Source organism: Oncorhynchus nerka, linkage group LG4 (assembly GCF_034236695.1).
Source record: "Oncorhynchus nerka isolate Pitt River linkage group LG4, Oner_Uvic_2.0, whole genome shotgun sequence".
NCBI lineage: Eukaryota > Metazoa > Chordata > Actinopteri > Salmoniformes > Salmonidae > Oncorhynchus > Oncorhynchus nerka.
The window spans coordinates 22063259-22086790 of record NC_088399.1 but is presented as its reverse complement, the minus strand read 5'-3'; the positions used below and the strand labels follow the sequence as shown (position 1 = coordinate 22086790).

The 23532-nt window shown below is 42.2% G+C and overlaps 1 protein-coding gene across 3 annotated transcripts in view; it reads left to right on the top strand.

The window, feature by feature from the left end:
* The first annotated feature begins 2709 nt into the window (after window positions 1-2709).
* Window positions 2710-23532, top strand: part of LOC115122128 (noelin-like) — a 31749-nt gene continuing 10926 nt past the window's right edge. Inside the window, exons 1-4 of one of the 3 annotated variants that reach the window (XM_065017353.1) lie at window positions 2710-3169; window positions 17311-17460; window positions 17794-17949; window positions 22091-22310. In XM_065017353.1, coding sequence (XP_064873425.1) covers window positions 3104-3169; window positions 17311-17460; window positions 17794-17949; window positions 22091-22310 — 592 coding nt within the window. In that variant the 5' untranslated portion in view covers window positions 2710-3103. Of the gene's footprint in view, window positions 3170-14250; window positions 14899-14992; window positions 15378-17310; window positions 17461-17793; window positions 17950-22090; window positions 22311-23532 lie in introns of those variants that run through there. The other 2 variants (XM_065017352.1, XM_065017351.1) reach the window with 2 other exon arrangements.

Genomic DNA, 23532 nt, shown 5'->3' with positions numbered 1-23532 from the left:
GTCACACAGGAACCCAAACACAGGCCCCCAAACACAGGCCCCCAAGACATCAAAACTGTGAAACAACACATGAACACATGAACACATAACCAAAAAAGTGTTAAACAAATAAAAAATATATTTGAGATTTGAGATTCTTCAAAGTAGCCACCCTTTGCCTTGATGACAGCTTTGCACATTCTTGGAATTCTCTCAACCAGTTTCCCCTGGAATGCTTTTCCAACCAATATAACATATATTTTAATTTGTTTACACTTTTTTGGTTACTACATGATTCCATATGTGTTATTTCATAGTTGTACAATGTAGAAAATAGTACAAATAAAGAAAAGCCCTTGAATGAGAAGGTTTGTCCGAACGTTTGACTGGTACTGTACATATTCAGACCCTTTACTCAGTACTTTGTTGAAGGACCTATGGCAGTGATTACAGCCATGAGTCTTCTTGGGTATGACGCCATAAGCTCGGCACACCTGTATTTGCGGAGATTTTCCCATTCTTCTCTGCAGATCCTCTCAAGCTCTATCACGTTGGATGGGGAGTGTTGCTGCACAGCTATGTTTAGGTCTTTCCAGAGATGTTTGATCGGGTTCAAGACCGGGCTCTGGCTGGGCCACTCAAGGAGAGTCAGAGACTTGTCCCGAAGCCACTCCTGTGTCGTTTTGGCAGTGTGGTTAGCATCGTTGTCCTGTTGGAAGGTGAACCTTCGCCCCCAGTCCGAGGTCCTGCGCGCTCTAGAGCAGTTTTTCATCAAGGATCTCTCTGTACTTTGCTCCATTCATCTTTCCCCCGGGCCTGACTAGTCTCCCAGTCTCTACTGCTGAAAAAGTCCCCACAGCATGATGCTGCCACCACCACGCTTCACTGTAGGGATGGTGCCAGGTTTCCTCCAGATGTGACGCTTGGAATTCAGGCCAAAGAGTTCAATCTTGGTTTTATCAGACCAGAGAATCTTGTTTCTCATGGTCTGAGAGTCCTTTAAGTGCCTTTTAGCAAACTCCAAAGGGGCTGTCATTTGCCTTTTACTTCAGATTGGCTTCCGTCTGGCCTTCAGCTGTGCAACCCTTTCCAAGCTGCCATATATGTTTTATACAGCACTATAACACTGTATATCACTGTAAAGCACTGTATATCACTGTACATGATATCACTGTATAGCACTGTATAGCACTGAATAGCACTGCATATCACTGTATATCACTGTAAAGCCATGTATTGCACTGTATATCACTGTAAAGTACTGTATAGCACTGTATATCACTGTAAAGCACTGTATAGCACTGTATATCACTGTACATGATATCACTGTATATGACTGTATAGCACTGTATAACACTGTAAAGCACTGTGTAGCACTCTATATCACTGTATAGCACTGTATAGCATTCTATATCACTGTATAGCACTGTAAAGCACAGTATAGCACCGTGTAGCACCGTATAGCACCGTATATCACTGTATAGCACTGTATATCACTGTATAGCACTGTATATTCTGTATAGCACTGTATATCACTGTATATCACTGTATAGCACATGTGGGCAGGGAGAGGAGGACACTCAAATGAAAAATGTGCACTTTCAAACCCAACTAAGGTCGCTGTCAACTTCATAAACGTAGATATCCCTGTATTGTGCAGTGGGGTAAAGCATATCAAGAACAGGCTGTAGTTGTAGCTAATTATAAACTGGGTAGTTTGAGCCCTGAATGCTGACTAGCTGACAGACGTGGTATATCAGACCATATACTATAGGTATGACAAAACATTTACTTTTATGCTCGAATTATGTTGGTAACCAGTTTATAATAGCATTAAGGCACCTTGGGGGTTTGCAATATATGGCCAATATACCACGGCTGTGTCCAGGCCATATACCACACCTCCTCAGGCCTTATTGCTTAAGTACAGTATATACCACACAGAATGACGCCACTGTTACTGCCATTAGTGGCTGATCAATTTCTCCATTTGGAAACCATTACACCATTCCAGCCTTATTGATCATCATATATCATGTATTATTTTATCGTCAATGAACAGAGGTGTATGTGAATGTCAAATAAATACAGTACAATAATTGTGGAATTTGAGTCAAATCAAAGAACATAATGGACTAAATAGGCTCTCTAGTCTAGACCACAATCAGGCCAGATGTATTTTAATAACAACAACAATGAGGCTATATACAGAGGGTACCAGTACTGAGTCAATGTGTGTGTCTACATGTTAGTCGAGGTAATTTGTAAAAAAAAATGCATAGATAATAAACAGCCAGTAGCATCAGTGTAAAAACAAACAAGGGGGGGTCAATGTAAATAGTCCATGTAATGATCATGCTGTTTAATCAGTTTCTTGATATGCCACACCTGTCATGTGGATGAATTATCTTGGAAAAGGAGAAATGCTCACGAATAGAGATGTAAACACATTTGTGCACAACATTTGAGAGAAATAAGCTTTTTGTGCATATGGAACATTTCTTAGATCTTTTATTTCAGTTCATGAAACATGGGACCACTTTGACGTGTTGCGTTTATATTTTTGTTCAGTATAAATACTAGAATTGAAAAAGGGTCAGGTTTTTTTAAATCATAAAAATCATAAAATATTATTCCTATCTCTCTGGCGCGCTCCATGTTGTCTTGCTTGAATTTCCCACGCTCTGCCACATCACTTCCTGTTTCAGCACCGCGGACAGCTCCGCGCTCTCTCATTTTACACCCATCGCTTATTCGGCGACTCCAGGCAGGGAGGCAAAGTTTTGGCAATATCTGAGTAACCAGTGCTGATTCCCGTATTTTAAACCAACGTTTCCCTTCGCAAATGTTTATCAGAACCCGTTGTGGCGATTAGAGAGGAAGAAATAAAAGAAGAAAGAACAGAAACACCAAGACGGAGGAGCCGAGATGAAATAAATATGCTAAGAGACTCTGATTCTGTAATACCGATTTCTCGCTTTCTACTATTTGGTTACTGAGGGAAAAGAGCGAGCGAGCGACCTCAGCGCTACGAGGGAGCGGAGAGGAGAGGACTTCCGTGCGGGGGACGAAAGGGACTGATCTGCATGTGAGAGCGTTGGTTCCACACACCCGGAGGAAAGAGATGCAGCCCTCGAGCAAGATCCTGAGTCTTATCGTCCTCGTGTTGATGGGCACAGAACTCACTCAAGTAGGTTTAAACACACGCCATTTCCCCCACTGTATTAGAGCTACGCTGTGGTGAGCAGTTACTTGGCACGAGATAAAATATTAGTACCCGGTGTCTTCTCTGTAGCCTAGACAGAGCTAAAGTGAATTAGCCAGTTTCCGCGTTTAAAGAGATTAACGGGTGGGATTACATGGCGATGATGTGGATACATTATGCTACACCGGCGCAGATAGCGCCAGCAGCGCCCAAATAATGTCACATAGCCTAACTCTAACGGGGCTCTGTGTAATGCGCAGGGATAGAGATGTACAAAATCCTACATGCACACAAATGTGTAAATATACACATATATTACACACGTATAAATTATAAGCAAATGTAATGAATGAATAACAAATCAACCCATCCAACCAAAAAATCATCTGTGTGAGGGTTAGGATTATGTCAGAATGGTTATTGTTTTTCATTCTAAATCGAATCATTATGATGTGTCTGATATATGTATCGGTATTCTGCATGTGTCGTTTGTTTCGAATTACAAGCAGTCAAATATTATTGCATTTCAAGTAGCACAGCACACAGCATGGTCCTTTGAATAAGACCAAAGGAGAAGTGACTGTGGAGCTTGAGAACTTGACTATGGAGACGAGAAAGGAGGTCTTTGTTCTAACCAACCAAATAAAATGGTATAGGTCTGGCATGAACGATTATCCACCCCGACATATCAATCCAATCACCTAAGAAGTATCCAAGGCCGTAATGGTTGATAATGTAATTGAAGAATATAGTCAAGTGCTGTTCTATTGTCAAATGTCTTAATCACCAGCAATCTGTGAAACAATGGTGTGCACAGTTAACCCTACAGTTCAAAGTTCATTCCCAAAAGTATAGCACAAATGTTTACGTAAAGGGTTGCTCAGATATTTTTAAAATTAAAAAAGATATATATATATATTTAAAATGGTCTCACCAAACTACAGGTGTATCTGTTCATTCCCACAGACATACTGTTCATTCCTGTCCCCCTGTGCATAAACAAGCTAACATCAGGCTACCAAAACAAATTGGCATTAGTTCAACATAATCATTAGTTCAACATGTCCATTATGCGGAAATCTATTTCCCAATGTACAATCATCAACCACACAATATTCTATCTATTTCTTTTAAACCCTTTTAATACAAATTCAACCCCAGGCCTCAACATGTACTTTGTTTCAGATTGGATTAATGTTAATGGACAGCTCACTCAAATATCACTCAGAGGATGTTGTTGGACGGACGTCGGTGCCAAGTGAGGTGTGTGTTTTGTACATCACACAGCCTCAGAGAGAAATAGCTGACCCCACAAAACACATACACACTCTGCTGCCCTCATTTCTCCCATGCATCTTTCACCATGACCAACACATCACTGTAGTCTCCCTATAACACTGGGACACAAACACTGCGCTGAGCTCTCAGTAATGCTGATTCTGTTGTACATGTTGCCCTTCTGATCTCCTTGATTGAAGAGGAAAAGGCACACGAGGTTGGACTTCATCCTGCATTATACAGTTTGGGTGCTGCATGTTGTCTGTAAGGGGCTTGGTTGACACTGTAGTTTGTGGCCCTGGATGGCATTGGTGTGTGTGTACATGCATGTGTGTGTGTGTTTATATGATTGCATGCGTGTGTTTGAGTGTGTGACTGTGCGTGAGCATTTTGGATGGATGTAATTTGTAACAAGGTCAGTCAATATCTGGCCACAGCCTCAACCCCAACCAGCCTCCAGCATTATCAGAACCACTATAATACTCACTGTGGCTACAGCCTCAACCCCCTCCGGCCTCCAGCATTATCAGAACCACTATAATACTCACTGTGGCCACAGCCTTAACCCCCACTGGCCTCCAACATGATCAGAACCACTATAATACTCACCGTGGCCACAGCCTTAACCCCCACTGGCCTCCAGCATGATCAGAACCACTATAATACTCACCATGGCTACAGCCTCAACCTCCACCGGCCTCCAGCATTATCAGCACCACTATAATACTCACCGTGGCTACAGCCTCAACCCCCACCGGCTTCCAGCATGATCAGAACCACTATAATACTCACTGTGGCTACAGCCTCAACCCCCTCCGGCCTCCATCATTATCAGAACCACTATAATACTCACTGTGGCTACAGCCTCAACCCCCTCCGGCCTCCAGCATTATCAGAACCACTATAATACTCACCGTGGCTACAGCCTCAACCTCCACCGGCCTCCAGCATTATCAGCACCACTATAATACTCACTGTGGCTACAGCCTCAACCCCCTCCGGCCTCCAGCATTATCAGAACCACTATAATACTCACTGTGGCTACAGCCTCAACCCCCTCCGGCCTCCAGCATGATCAAAACCACTATAATACTCACTGTGGCTACAGCCTTAACCCCCACCGGCCTCCAGCATTATCAGCACCACTATAATACTCACCGTGGCTACAGCCTCAACCTCCACCGGCCTCCAGCATTATCAGCACCACTATAATACTCACCGCGGCCACAGCCTCAACCCCCTCCGTCTCCAGCATTATCAGAACCACTATAATACTCACCGTGGAGCACTATTTATAGCTTAACCGACAACAGAGCCCTTACAACATCAAACACCACACACATCACACTCAAGGATGCCGAGGTAGAGGGAAATTGGGTGTTTTGGAAAGAGTCGGAGTGAGAGAGATTGGGGAGAAAGACAGAGAAATAAGGGTTGGAGATAGACAGAGAGAGTGTGTGAGAGGGACAGAGAGAGAGAGCGAGATAAAGAAAAAGAGTAAGAAAGAGAGAGGGGGGGGGGAACAGAGCAGAGATAGAAAGAGAACAGAGCAGAGCAGAGATAGAAAGATAGAGAGAGAGCGAAAGAGAGAGAGCGAGAGAAAGAGAACAGAGCAGAGATAGAAAGTGCAGCACATTTCTTTGTGATCAAAGCCAGACTCACATTTATTGAACAGATTCTGTTTCAACATAACTTGCTCTAGAGGTGATGATTTATGTCACCCCACTTCACTTTTACCCCTACAGCCTGGACAGATACAGACGTCTTTCTGAAAACATTGCCACTGCAGGCTATTGTTTTATTTTAGAGGAACGTACAAGTATTTAGGAGATGTCACTGAGGTGGCCAGTGTACAGATCAATCTGTGTTATTTCACTGTCCTTAGTCTACAGCAGGACTCTCTAACCCTCTTCCTGGAGAGATACCCTCCTGTAGATTTTCCCTCAAACCCCAGTTGTATCCCGATTCAGCTTATCAACCAACTAATTATTAGAATCAGATGCACTAGATTAGGGTTGAGGTGAAAACCAACAGGACTGTAGCTCTGCAGAAACAGGTTGGAGAGACATGGTCTGCAGTATGCACTGAAATGAAATGTGTATTATTTCTACTGTAAACTGTGGAGGATGATTTGTGTCAGGTGCTGTGGTCTGGAGCACAACAACAACAAGTCACAATGATGGACATCATCTTTCTGTCTCTGTCGTTTTATCTCTCTCTCTGTTTCTCTCCATCACACACTCATGTACACACTCACTTTCTCTCAGCCACACAAAGACACACACACGAAGGCACAGACAGACAGACAGACAGGCACACACACACACACACACACACACACACACTGGCTGTCAAATCTTCAGGCAATATAACCAACATCCGTCCTCACATCTTGACAGATGTTTTACCTTAAACACATCAGATGATCCACGACATCCTTTACGTCATTATATTGGCATACACGTCATTATATTAGCATACACGTCATTATATTAGCATACACGTCATTATACTAGCATACACGTCATTATATTAGCATACACGTCATTATATTAGCATACACGTCATTATATTAGCATACACGTCATTATACTAGCATACACGTCATTATATTAGCATACACGTCATTATATTAGCATACAAGTCATTATATTAGCATACACATCATTATATTAGCATACACGTCATTATATTAGCATACACGTCATTATATTAGCATACACGTCATTATACTAGCATACACGTCATTATACTAGCATACACATCATTATATTAGCATACACGTCATTATATTAGCATACACGTCATTATATTAGCATACACGTCATTATACTAGCATACACGTCATTATATTAGCATACACGTCATTATATTAGCATACACATCATTATATTAGCATACACGTCATTATATTAGCATACACGTCATTATACTAGCATACACGTCATTATATTAGCATCATTATATTAGCATACACGTCATTATACTAGCATACACATCATTATATTAGCATACACGTCATTATATTAGCATACACGTCATTATACTAGCATACACATCATTATATTAGCATACACGTCATTATACTAGCATCATTATATGAGCATACACGTCATTATACTAGCATACACATCATTATATTAGCATACACGTCATTATATTAGCATACACGTCATTATACTAGCATACACGTCATTATATTAGCATACACGTCATTATATTAGCATACACATCATTATATTAGCATACACGTCATTATATTAGCATACACGTCATTATACTAGCATACACGTCATTATATTAGCATACACGTCATTATACTAGCATCATTATATTAGCATACACGTCATTATACTAGCATACACATCATTATATTAGCATACACATCATTATATTAGCATACACGTCATTATATTAGCATACACGTCATTATATTAGCATACGTCATTATATTAGCATACACGTCATTATACTAGCATACACATCATTATATTAGCATACACGTCATTATACTAGCATCATTATATTAGCATGCACGTCATTATACTAGCATACACATCATTATACTAGCATACACGTCATTATATTAGCATACACGTCATTATATTAGCATACACGTCATTATACTAGCATACACGTCATTATATTAGCATACACGTCATTATATTAGCATACACGTCATTATACTAGCATACACGTCATTATATTAGCATACACGTCATTATATTAGCATACACGTCATTATATTAGCATACACGTCATTATACTAGCATACACATCATTATATTAGCATACACGTCATTATATTAGCATACACGTCATTATATTAGCATACACGTCATTATATTAGCATACACGTCATTATACTAGCATACACGTCATTATATTAGCATACACGTCATTATACTAGCATACACGTCATTATATTAGCATACACGTCATTATATTAGCATACACGTCATTATATTAGCATACACGTCATTATACTAGCATACACGTCATTATATTAGCATACACGTCATTATATTAGCATACACATCATTATATTAGCATACACGTCACACGTCATTATATTAGCATACACGTCATTATATTAGCATACACGTCATTATACTAGCATACACGTCATTATATTAGCATACACGTCATTATACTAGCATACACATCATTATATTAGCATACACGTCATTATATTAGCATACACGTCATTATATTAGCATACACGTCATTATACTAGCATACACGTCATTATATTAGCATACACGTCATTATATTAGCATACACATCATTATACTAGCATACACATCATTATATTAGCATACACATCATTATACTAGCATCATTATATTAGCATACACGTCATTATACTAGCATACACATCATTATATTAGCATACACGTCATTATATTAGCATACACGTCATTATACTAGCATACACATCATTATACTAGCATACACGTCATTATATTAGCATACACGTCATTATATTAGCATACACGTCATTATATTAGCATACACATCATTATATTAGCATACACGTCATTATATTAGCATACACGTCATTATACTAGCATACACGTCATTATATTAGCATACACGTCATTATATTAGCATACACGTCATTATATTAGCATACACGTCATTATACTAGCATACACATCATTATATTAGCATACACATCATTATATTAGCATACACGTCATTATATTAGCATACACGTCATTATACTAGCATACACATTATTATATTAGCATACACGTCATTATACTAGCATCATTATATTAGCATACACGTCATTATACTAGCATACACATCATTATATTAGCATACACGTCATTATACTAGCATCATTATATTAGCATACACGTCATTATACTAGCATACACATCATTATATTAGCATACATGTCATTATATTAGCATACACGTCATTATACTAGCATACACATCATTATACTAGCATACACGTCATTATATTAGCATACACGTCATTATATTAGCATACACGTCATTATATTAGCATACACATCATTATATTAGCATACACGTCATTATATTAGCATACACGTCATTATACTAGCATGCACGTCATTATACTAGCATACACATCATTATACTAGCATACACGTCATTATATTAGCATACACGTCATTATATTAGCATACACGTCATTATACTAGCATACACGTCATTATATTAGCATACACGTCATTATATTAGCATACACGTCATTATACTAGCATACACGTCATTATATTAGCATACACGTCATTATATTAGCATACACGTCATTATATTAGCATACACGTCATTATACTAGCATACACATCATTATATTAGCATACACGTCATTATACTAGCATACACATCATTATATTAGCATACACGTCATTATATTAGCATACACGTCATTATACTAGCATACACATCATTATACTAGCATACACGTCATTATATTAGCATACACGTCATTATATTAGCATACACGTCATTATATTAGCATACACGTCATTATACTAGCATACACATCATTATATTAGCATACACATCATTATATTAGCATACACGTCATTATACTAGCACACACATCATTATATTAGCATACACGTCATTATACTAGCATGCACATCATTATATTAGCATACACGTCATTATACTAGCATACACATCATTATATTAGCATACACATCATTATATTAGCATACACGTCATTATACTAGCATACACATCATTATATTAGCATACACACCATTATATTAGCATACACGTCCTTATATTAGCATACACATCAGACCCCTAGAGCAGTATGTGTGCCAGAGTTTTTAAATGAACATGTATTCAGAGCATAGCTACTATGTGGAGAAGGGTTTGACGGCGACAAGGGGGATTGGTTTCCCTGGGCGGTTCATCCCTGGAGTTATCCTGGTCTTGGGCCGCAGTCAGACCTTATTGAGGATCTGGGCAGTATTTATTCCAGAATTCCTTCATGTTTGAAGCATAGCTAGTGTGGGAAGTATTTGTTGTGTTTCTTAATGAACATGTTTTGAAGCAGAAATACTATAGTGAGTGTTTGTTGTTGTTGTTGGTTTATGTTGTCAGGTATGTAGAGAAGGGCCAGCTGTTCCCGTGGCAGCTCCCTGAAGGCTTCAAGCCCGCTACACCCGCTAGAAGAGAGAGAGAGAGAAATAGGTGTTTATAATGAAAAGTTTACACTATAATCAATTCAGTTCTTGTGAAAGAGAGAAAGATGGAGTGTCTGCAGCTGCATTGCATTATGCTGTGATTGACAACTTGGATTTGATTTATTCATAAATCAATGCAAGTGAAACTCTGAAAGTTAGTTATCATCACAGAGTTGTACAAGTGTACATATGTTAAACTGTACTTTTTCAGTTGTACACGTAGACGATCTGAAATGGCCATATTGTCATTTTACATTTATCCTATAAACATGTCTCTCTCTGTGAAATAGTCAGCCAAGCATGACAAGACTGAGCAGTCCTCATCTGGTCCACTGATTTATCCCCTATTAGCTGATCTGTCCATGGGGAGGGTCAGGGGGAGGGCTTCCTGGACACAGATTAAGCTTAGTCATGGACTAAAAACCATGCTCAAGGTCTAGGCTTAATTTCTGTTGGAAAAATCGTCCCAGAGAGTGTTAGTGTAGAGTATTAGTGCTTAGTACTGATATGCTAACTGACTGGCAGAGTTGAGATGGCCCTGGGCTGGGGTGAGCAGAGCTGGGCAGGGGAGAAGAGGTCAGGGCAGGAAAGGGATGGGTTGGATTGAGCTGGGATGGACAGGGCAGGGCAGTAGAGGGCAGGCACAGCGGTGAACTGACCCCCTGTGATACCTCAAATTGTCCTGCAGAGTCACAACTGCTGTGTTCTGTACACTGAAAAAGGTCGAGAGAGAAGGGGGACGGAGAGAGAAACTCAGAGAGAGCGAGAGTAAGAGAGAGAAAGAGACAGATACAGAGGGGGAGAGCGGGAAAGGGAAGGGGAAATAGAGTGAAGGTGAGAGAGAAGGGGGACGGAGAGAGAAACTCAGAGAGAGCGAGAGTAAGAGAGAGAAAGAGACAGATACAGAGGGGGAGAGCGGGAAAGGGAAGGGGAAATAGAGTGAAGGTGAGAGAGAATGGGAGAGTGAGTCTTTTATTTACATCAGCATATTGCATTACTGCGAGGACAGAAGTAGCCCATATAGCACTGTGGATATTTGGTGGTGTTGATGTAATAACTTGCAGTATTACAGCTAAGCCTATAGGTGGAGAACCAAACAAGTATTCTAATGCTCTGTTCGGTGCTCTGCTTGGTGCTCTGTTCGGTGCTCTGCTCGGTGCTCTGTTCGGTGCTCTGCTAGGTGCTCTGCTTGGTGCTCTGTTCGGTGCTCTGTTCGGTGCTCTGCTAGGTGCTCTGCTTGGTGCTCTGTTCGGTGCTCTGTTCGGTGCTCTGCTTGGTGCTCTGCTTGGTGCTCTGCTTGGTGCTCTGTTCGGTGCTCTGCTTGGTGCTCTGCTTGGTGCTCTGTTCGGTGCTCTGCTCGGTGCTCTGTTCGGTGCTCTGCTTGGTGCTCTGTTCGGTGCTCTGCTCGGTGCTCTGCTTGGTGCTCTGTTCGGTGCTCTGTTCGGTGCTCTGCTTGGTGCTCTGTTCGGTGCTCTGTTCGGTGCTCTGCTTGGTGCTCTGTTCGGTGCTCTGCTCGGTGCTCTGCTTGGTGCTCTGTTCGGTGCTCTGCTCGGTGCTCTGCTCGGTGCTCTGCTTGGTGCTCTGTTCGGTGCTCTGCTAGGTGCTCTGTTTGGTGCTCTGTTCGGTGCTCTGCTTGGTGCTCTGTTCGGTGCTCTGCTCGGTGCTCTGCTCGGTGCTCTGTTCGGTGCTCTGCTTGGTGCTCTGTTCGGTGCTCTGCTCGGTGCTCTGCTTGGTGCTCTGCTTGGTGCTCTGTTCGGTGCTCTGCTAGGTGCTCTGTTTGGTGCTCTGTTCGGTGCTCTGTTCGGTGCTCTGCTTGGTGCTCTGTTCGGTGCTCTGCTTGGTGCTCTGTTCGGTGCTCTGCTCGGTGCTCTGCTTGGTGCTCTGTTCGGTGCTCTGTTCGGTGCTCTGCTTGGTGCTCTGGTTGGTGCTCTGTTCGGTGCTCTGGTTGGTGCTCTGTTCGGTGCTCTGTTCGGTGCTCTGCTTGGTGCTCTGGTTGGTGCTCTGTTCGGTGCTCTGTTCGGTGCTCTGTTCGGTGCTCTGCTTGGTGCTCTGTTCAGTGCTCTGCTAGGTGCTCTGCTAGGTGCTCTGCTTGGTGCTCTGGTTGGTGCTCTGCTTGGTGCTCTGGTTGGTGCTCTGTTCGGTGCTCTGCTCGGTGCTCTGTTCGGTGCTCTGCTCGGTGCTCTGCTCAGTGCACTGCTCGGGGCTCTGATTCTTCACAATTTTTACATGAGAATGATTTGCTTTGCTTTGTAATTCAAAAATGTATTGAGTAAAATGATTCTGATTATTAAAGGGAGGATTCAAAATATTCACAAGGTGATGGGAGAAAAGAAGTGGACAGGTATTGGGCCCGTATTCATAAAGCGTCTCAGAGTGCTGACCTAGGGCCAGGTATCCCTGTCCATGTCATGTTGGATCAGCACTCATTTGGGAATATGGGCCCTGGTGTGTCATATTGGTGTTGTGGCAATTCTGGTGTGGTAGATTTCTTAAAGGGGTATGAGTTCACTTGTGATTTTTCTTCTTGATCTTCTTTCTTCCAGTCTCTCATGGTCTCTCTCTCACTTTCTGGTGTTCATCCAGTATCCTCCTAACCGAGTATAATACAGAAACTCATGGGTGGGTTGAGAGAGAGAGATCCATAATCAGCTGAACATTAATGTTGTTATGTTTGCGTGTAACACCTTCAGAAAGAATTTGGTGACGCATTTATTCAAACACACTTAAATTGGGTTGTGACATTCATGTGATGTCGCGCGGCTATTTAACGAACAATATTATGACTACTGTCCCTTTGGTTTACAAGCAATACCGAAAGCAGCCACATGATGGCGCCAGAGTCTTTCACATAGGCCATACATCTCTTCAATTTTATTTTATACTCGAATGCAGTGCTGATGATGACAGGTGCGCGCTGTCGGGATTTTTAAATAAAGACATACAATTGTTGACGTGTATTAATGCATTTGGGATGATACGTTGCCGTTATCCATATTGCATGCCCTATTATGCGTGTATATTTTTTATTTAACAAAGCAAACCAGTGAAGAACAAATTCTCATTTACAATTACGGTCTACAGGAGGAACAGTAGGTTAACTTCCTTGTTCAGGAGCAGAAGGACAGATGGTGCCTTGTCCGTTCGGGGATTCGATGCACCAACCTTTCGGTTACTGGCCCAACGCTCTAACCACTAGGCTGACCACCAGGCTACCTACCGCCCCATATATATCTATATATGATCCTTATTGCCTAGCTCACCTTCATTAAATCAAATAATAACGGATTTTAATACATGGGGTTGTTCATTAAAATAACGTCAAGTTGAGTTATTCTCAGTACCCCAACAGCTCGCGCTCCACGGGGGTGGGGTGAGAAAAATATCACCTGCCCGACCTGGAAAATTAAGCACTCAGTTTGTTGCGACCAGACGAGTGGCGCGACCTTACCCGAAACTGCTCTTTGCCCAATCCCCCCGGGGATAATAACTCGCAATCCGAGATAATACCAGCCAGGCAGCCACGGACCCCCGGTGACACGGGGAAGGGCGTCTCGAGCAGCAGGCAAGACGAACCTGGCTGACATCACCGTTGCGCGTTGCTCGTGCTGCCATAGATCCGTAGGCATCTCCTCCCTCCCTCAGCCTTTTGGAACAGCCTGTGTGTATTCACTGCACTTAATCAAGGAGCGCGCGAGGCAGGAGGCGGACGGAGGGCGTGAACTAAAGAGGAACAGAGAACGGGAAACCACCAGAGCGCGGGACAGCACAGAGAGAGAAAGATATACCCATCCAGATACATTTTATTTTCTCTCTAAACCGCTCCTCAATCACACTTTCTCCCGGCTTTCGGGACTGTCAGATTCGTCATCGAGGGTTTATTATCATTAACCTGATCCAAACCTGCAAACCTGCGGGCTTTTTCCAAACTCCGAACCCTTTAGCCTTTCACCAGTGATGTCCAAGGAACAACCGACCAAAACGGGGCTACGGGTGGTACACCAGAAGGCTATGGCTTCACTAGGCAACATGGATTGCCTTGCTCGTTTCTCGCCGGATTGTGCTCCAATAGAATGAAGCTGGTTTGGGTTAAACGCAGAGTGCAGAGATGTCGGTGCCGTTGCTGAAGATCGGCGTTGTGCTGAGCACCATGGCGATGATCACGAACTGGATGTCGCAGACTCTGCCCTCTCTAGTTGGGCTCAACACCACCAAGCTCACCGCGGAGAGGGCAGGCTACCCGGACAGGAGCACCGGAGTAAGTGGCACCGCTACTTTACGCTTCCCGCGGGTTCATTTTGTCTGCATAAAAAATGACTGGTTTTGCTACCAATTTTTACCTGGCTGGAGGATTTTATTTGGTTGGTTAATGAATTATTAAAAGTTTATTTAGGCCTACTAGGCTATTGCCTCCACCAAAATCTCATATTTGTTGCTTGACAGGGTCACTAGTATTTATGTTGTGCTGCTTATGTTTTCAGCGCCTGGATGCTTGTCAGATCTTAGAGAAAATCGCATTTCAGAGGCATGATTAATATCGCCTCTCTCATGTTGATCACTCGCGGGATAGATATAGAGACGGGGAGCGAGATAGTCTTGTTGTATCCTACTGTATGTTCGAGGAGGGGCGTGGGAGCGCGCTGCATTGTGAGAGGTGGAGGAGAACAAGGGCGCGCGGTGGAGACGGAGAGCGACAATGAGTTTGTTTGGATGCTGCCATTGATAAAACGCTGCAAGGTAAACATTTTGTGAAAATGAAATTTTGCATCCAGACCTTTCCAGTGAAGTCAGCTGGGTTCCTCTTTGTCCCCGGCAGCCAGGCAACCTCCGTTCAGCGGGGTCTCTGATTATCGAATGAAGGGCGCACCAGAGAAAAAAAATGTCATTTTATTACGCGGGGCATATTGCATTTTGTCTTCTTGTGTCTTTGTCTAGCACAATCTGACTTTTTGGTTAATCAAAGTAAATTGTTATGATTATAATGAAATACTTTAACTTTAATAATCATACTTTGTGAGATATTTTACGTATTAAGGTTGACTATGAAACCATTCATAAAATCCACGCCTTCATGGGTTACATTTTTGGCACAAAGCTATTGGATCACGACATATTCTATTTCAATAGAGTCATAAAAAAACAGTACTATCTACTTCAATGTAAGAATTTATAAGAATTTGTTCTTAACTGACTTGCCTGGTTAAATAAAGGTAAAAAAATAAATAAAGGCTGTACTATAATGAATAAAGATCCCCGTGCCTACATAGTCATTTTAGTTTATTATGTGATGATGAGATGGATAAAATGTTGCGTTATTACATAGTAATAAAGATCAGTCGGGTGGAGTGCTTTGCTTTCTCTAATCTGTACTCCCGCGGGATTATTGATAAAAGATTCCTCCAAACGAACTTGCCTTTCATGGTGATATAGTCCTAATGACTGGATAAGCTAGTGTAGTAGAGTACTACAGTACATACTCTACCTAGTAATCCATCATCCACCTTGTCACTATATTCACTCAATGCCCCTGTGAAGTGAAGGTTTCCAGTTGGTTTTAAACATTCACATAGTTTTATTTTCAATTCATTTACCACATTTTAAGTACATTATTGGTGACATTTTTGGTGAATTTATAGGATAGTATGTACAGGGATGACTAAAACAGTATCCAAGCACTATATCCTATATCCTATGACTCTCAGTAGTGCGCCAAAAACATCATAATGCACTTAGATCAATGTTCACTATTGAAATAGAATGGTCATGATGTAGGCTACAGTGAAACAATAGATTGTGGATGAGTGTGTCGATTCAGGATCAGGATGCTGTTGGCGTTTATGTACAGTGGTAATGGAAGTAATATAATATTTCAGATGAATCAGGCAGATATTCTCTGTCTTAAGAGACTGAATAGGAGGGAAGAGCCACTACAGCCAGTCTTAGCCCGGTCTCATTGTGGACTGATTGGACTGTGTTGATTGTTTAGTTTTGACAATCTCACACCTTCTATTCGTGTTGTTTTATAATTGGCCACCAATAACTTTGATAATGTACATAGATGAGTATTTGGACAAGTCTCGACCAGTTCGATAGGCTGCCGTTCCCCTCTGATGGCATGTTATAATTTGCTGGAGCAGGGCGGGAGGAGTTTAACGGTTCTCATCATGGCCAGATGGCGCCGTGCGCAATCCTGCGTGCGTGTGCATCCCACAGACAGACTGACATTATGTAAGCTCTGGCTGTATCTATGTAGTAGTGAGGGTTTAACACACGACTCCACTCCACCACTCCAACGGGTGCGACACGTCACCACAAGCATACACCGTGTGATTGAAACGTACTGCTAAGATAAGCCTATTCAGTCAGAGAGCAGGCGAGGAGGGATGGGGTACAATACTTTATTCAACAAATCCCTGACAATTGGATTATAGGATGAATGCTTTTGTTATTCTCTTGTCTCATCTGTTTTCTCTTATTTTTTTTCCTTTCATCCCCTCATCTCTTTTTATCCCTTCCTCACCTCTCACCTCTCTCAAACACTCTCCTGTTTCTCTCTCTTTCGTCCTCTTCTTTCCCACTTTATGTAACATCACTTTCTTTCTTGCTTCTGAATCTCTCGCTCCCTTTTTCCATTTCTCTGTCCATCCTTCCCTCCATCTCTCTCTTCCAGGTGTTGCCAGCGAACCCAGAGGAGTCATGGCAGGTGTACAGTTCAGCCCAGGACAGTGAGGGGAGGTGTGTGTGCACTGTGGTGGCACCGCAGCAGTCCATGTGTTCACGAGACGCCCGCACCAAACAGCTGAGGCAGCTACTGGAGAAGGTAACTATGGTGACATAATGTCCACAGCAACACTAATGACCTGTCACGTCTTACCTCACAGACCGCGACCCCCCCCCCCATCCTGGACAGCAGCCCAAGCATGCACTCACACAAACACAGACACATGGATAGCATCCCCAGACCAGACAAGCTACGGGAGCAGCACCCTGCCTCTACCTGTTCAACATCACAGACTATGAGCCCATGCTATAGAAATATCATTTCTAGAATGGGCATCCCCATTCAAGCCAATGTTCTGTGATGGATGAATCGGTGGCCATATTGAGTGTACTCATGGCAATTTCTATGTCTCCCTGATCTCCCCTGTGATAGGTCCAGAACATGACCCAGTCCATCCAGGTGCTGGACCAGCGGACCCAGAGAGACCTGCAGTACGTGGAGAAGATGGAGGTGCAGCTAAGAGGTCTGGAGACCAAGTTCAGACAGGTGGAGGAGAACCACAAGCAGAACATCGCCAAGCAATACAAGGTACAGCAGCAGCCCAGCACACCTAAACCCACCCTGCTGGGGCTATGGGGCTATCACCATGACCACTGCCACTCATCTGACACAACCACCTCCACCCTCCATGGATGGGTTTTTGTGTGTGCCCACGGCCCACTCAGGATATGGTCCAGCATCAGATGATAATCAACAACATTCTTATTCTAAAGTTATTTGAAAAGATACTTAGATGCTGGATCCTGGCAGATTATCAACAGAGAGCACTCAAAAATGCCATTTCAATACTTATCTATTATCTGTATTTAATTACTGGTTAATGAATGAGTGTTGAGATTGAACCATAGGTGTGCTGCATATTTCCTTTTCGATGGTTCAGCATCACCAACCTCACCTAGAGTGTTTTCTATAGTCCCTAGGAACAGCTCTGAGTTGTAATGTATCAGGACTGTATCAGAATTAACCAAACACCCGGGATTTAGGACTTTTGATAGGAAGGTTTTGGATTCGATATCTAAATAAACAGTCTTCTTCCTCCACAACAAAATTGGCTTGTAACCGTTATTACAACCGCAACTACCATTTCCACGAACACTAGTACTACTACTAATAACACTAGTACTACTACTAATAACACTAGTACTACTACTAATAACACTAGTACTACTACTAATAACACTAGTACTACTACTAATAACACTAGTACTACTACTAATAACACTAGTACTACTACTAATAACACTAGTACTACTACTAATAACACTAGTACTACTACTAATAACACTAGTACTACTACTAATAACACTAGTACTACTACACTAATAACACTAGTACTACTACACTAGTACTAACACTAGTACTACTACTAATAACACTAGTACTACTACTAATAACACTAGTACTACTACTAATAACACTAGTACTACTACTAATAACACTAGTACTACTACTAATAACACTAGTACTACTACTAATAACACTAGTACTACTACTAATAACACTAGTACTACTACTAATAACACTAGTACTACTACTAATAACACTAGTACTACTACTAATAACACTAGTACTACTACTAATAACACTAGTACTACTACTAATAACACTAGTAACCATAATTCATTCTGGGGTATGAGCTGGAGGGATATTGGACAATTCAGTGGGCACATGCAAAAACTATCATCAACCAGATATTCATTCATTGCTTGGCTCACCTTCCTTCCTCCTTTCCTCCTCCTCCTCCTCCTCCCTCTCCTGCCTTTAAAATTATTATCATCAATGCCAATTTAGCACCACACATTCTTTGATTGATTGATTGGTTGATCGGTTGATTGGTTGATTGATTGAACTAATCAATGAGAGAGGGTAGTAGATTTACCAGTAAGTCACAACTAACTTTTAAAACCAAATAGGGTGCGTTTGTAAATTCACTCTGGCTATCTACTCCCATTTAGAGCACCTCGACAGTGCGCAGAAAAACTGATGAATTTACGAACGCTCAACACCCGTTAAATATGGCGGTGTCAGTAAACGTCGGCAAAAAAGCGTAATTAAATTGATGCCAGCCGCACAGTTACAGTCACCAACACTCTGGATAACATGTAAACAGCCTAAACAGCTCTCCGAGGGCGAGTAAAATGGTCAGAGTGAGGTGTTGACTAGTTTGTGTCTGGAAGTAGCTATCAAGCTATCCAACATTAGCCAGTTAGTTTGGGTGCCTGACTGCCGTTGTGATCGCTCGGATCAACCCTACTCCTCGACCAGAGCATCCAGTGTGCGCTCTGAATGCTCTGAGAGCGAACCGCTCTGAATTTACTAATGTACAATCTGACAACGCTCTGAATTTACGAACGCCCACTCTGGCACTCCAGATTAAATTTACGAGCACACCCATAGTCAGAAGCTACATGCACATTGATGTAGGTTTCCTGGCACTCAGACAAATACTGTAGATCCATTTTCCCACTCCTCTCCAGTTACCTGTCTAATGATGATAGACTGAACTTCAGCATGTATTGTAGTCTCAACATTAACAGCAGTATCAATCACAAAACAACTATTTCCACCCCCTGCACTGAGTGTCTACATTTCCAATGCATGCCTCCCACATTCATATCATGAGTGCAAAATCAAAGCATGCTTAACATACTCTCTAATCCAGTGTGTGTTGTTCTGTGTCTCTTAGATAGGTTAGTGAGCTAGATGTCAACAGTATGTTATTTTCTTGCTTGCAGGGCTAACTTTAGGACATGTAAAGAGAGAAGAAGAGGCAGGTCAATCTCATGTTCCACCTGAACTGGGCTACCACAGTACTGCGAGATTTACGAGCGTTCATGATTTACCTTTCGCACCATTAGTACTACTACTAAGAAACTCCACGCACCCCTTTCCCAAATAACCAACCAGCCCACTCTACCTACCTGAAACCCCACCTACCCCTTTCTCAAATAACCAACCAGCCCACTCTACCTACCTGAAACCCCACCTACCCCTTTCCCAAATAACCAACCAGCCCACTCTACCATTCCTGAAACCCCACCCACCCCTTTCTCAAATAACCAACCAGCCCACTCTACCATTCCTGAAACCCCACCTACCCCTTTCTCAACTAACCAACCAGCCAGCTCTACCTACCTGAAACCCCACCCACCCCTTTCTCAAATAACCAACCAGCCCACTCTACCATTCCTGAAACCCCACCCACCCCTTTCTCAAATAACCAACCAGCCCACTCTACCTACCTGAAACCCCACCCACCCCTTTCTCAAATAACCAACCAGCCCACTCTACCATTCCTGAAACCCCACCCACCCCTTTCTCAAATAACCAACCAGCCCACTCTACCTACCTGAAACCCCACCTACCCCTTTCCCAAATAACCAACCAGCCAACCCTACCTACCTTCCCTACCTTCCCAACCCTACCTACCTTCCCTACCTTCCCCTACCTTCCCAACCCTACCTACCTTCCCTACCTTCCCGACCTTCCCTAATTACCTACCTTCCCTACCTTCCCTACCTTTCCTACCTTCCCTACCTTTCCTACCTTCCCTACCTTCCCAACCCTACCTACCTTCCCTACCTTACCTACCTTACCTACCTTCCCTACCCACATTCTTAGAAAAAAGGGTTCCAAAAGACAAGCCTCTGTAGAAATGGTTCTACATTGAACCCCAAAGCATTTTACCTGGAACCAAAAGGGTTCTACCTGCAACCAAAATGGTTATTCAAAGGGTTCTCCTATGGGGACACCCAAAGTTCCCTTTAAGGTTCTAGATAGCACCTTTTTTTCTAAGAGTGTACCTACCTACCTACCTACCTACCTACCTACCTATCTATCTATCTATCTATCTATCTATCTATCTATCTATCTATCTATCTATCTATCTATCTATCTATCTATCTATCTATCTATCTATCTATCTATCTATCTATCTATCTATCTATCTATATATCTATCTATCTATCTATCTATCTATCTATCTACCTACCTACCTACCTACCTACCTACCTACCTACCTACCTACCTACCTACCTACCTACCACAGATCTATTTCTGCATGTTACTGGTAGAACATTTCCATCAAAAGGCTTTTTTAAAAGAAAACAATTAGTTGTTTACAGTTATTATAAAATATTTTTAACTTTTGGTTTTTGTCTATGCATACTTGATTACTAAAGACTACTACGTACCTATAAACATTAGTGATAATAAAATCTGAAACCCTTTGTTGTGTGTGACATGTAAAAGCATGTAACTCTGTTGCATTTTAAACGATGATGACCAATAAAGAGCTTTCCCAATTGTTTCCTGGTGTACTGAGGGCTTGTGTTTAACGTACCGGCTCGTCTGCATCAGGACGGAGCCTCTGCTTGTTCGCCAATACGGTGGAACACACATCAGGATTTGTTTGCTCAGACACACACAAACACACTGTACACACACACACACACACACACACACACACACACACACACACACACACACACACACACACACACACACACACACAGGGCTATTGTGTTACTGTGAGAGAATGTCAGTGTAGGCCAGGCTAGAGTAGTCAGGGCCAGATAGGTGTTTTCTCCTTTTAAAAAAACTTTTTGGGAGTCTTTTCTTTTTTGTCTCCAGGCATGACACTGAACCCAGCTTATTTTAATCCTTTCAGGCCATAAAATCGAAAATGGAGGAGATTAGGCCGTTGATACCAGTGTTGGAGGAGTACAAAGCCGATGCCAAATTGGTATTGCAGTTTAAGGAGGAGGTCCAGAATCTGACGTCAGTTCTAAGCGAGCTCCAGGAGGAGATGGGAGCCTATGACTACGAGGAACTCCACAACCGAGTGTCAGGTCTTGAGGAGAGACTCCGAGCATGCATGCAAAAATTAGGTAGGCTGAGAAAGTTTCTGACACACACTCTAACACACAGACACACAGACACACAGGCACAGACACACACACACACACACACACACACACACACACACACACACACACACACACACCAGAGTGAAAGCTTCAGGCACATGTAGTACACACCTTAGAAACATTCTACATCAAGGTACACTACATACACTACGTACACTACATACACTATGTACACTACGTATACTACGTACACTACATACACTACATACACTACGTACACTACATACACTACGGACACTACGTACACTACGGACACTACATACACTACGTACACTACATACACTACATACACTACGTACACTACGTACACTACATACACTACGTACACTACATACACTACATACACTACATACACTACGGACACTACATACACTACGGACACTACATACTACATACACTACACTACGTACACTACATACACTACGTACACTACATACACTACGGACACTACATACACTACACTACATACACTACGGACACTACATACACTACGTACACTACTACATACACTACGTACACTACAGACACTACGGACACTACATACACTACATACACTACGTACACTACGTACACTACGTACACTACGTACACTACGTACACTACATACACTACATACACTACATACACTACGTACACTACAGACACTACGGACACTACATACACTACGTACACTACGTACACTACATACACTACGTACACTATGTACACTACGTATACTATGTACACTACATACACTACGTACACTACAGACACTACGGACACTACATACACTACGTACACTACATACACTACGTACACTACGGACACTACGTACATACACCACGTACACTACATACACTACGGACACTACATACATACACTACGTACACTACGTATACTACATACACTACATACACTACGTATACTACGTACACTACATACACTACGTACACTACACGTACACTACATACACTACGTATACTACACTACATACACTACATACACTACGTACACTACGTATACTACGTACACTACATACACTACGTATACTACATACACTACATACACTACGTACACTACGTACACTACGTACACTACGTATACTACGTACACTACATACACTACATACACTACGTATACTACGTACACTACATACACTACGTATACTACATACACTACGCACACTACGTATACACTATACTAC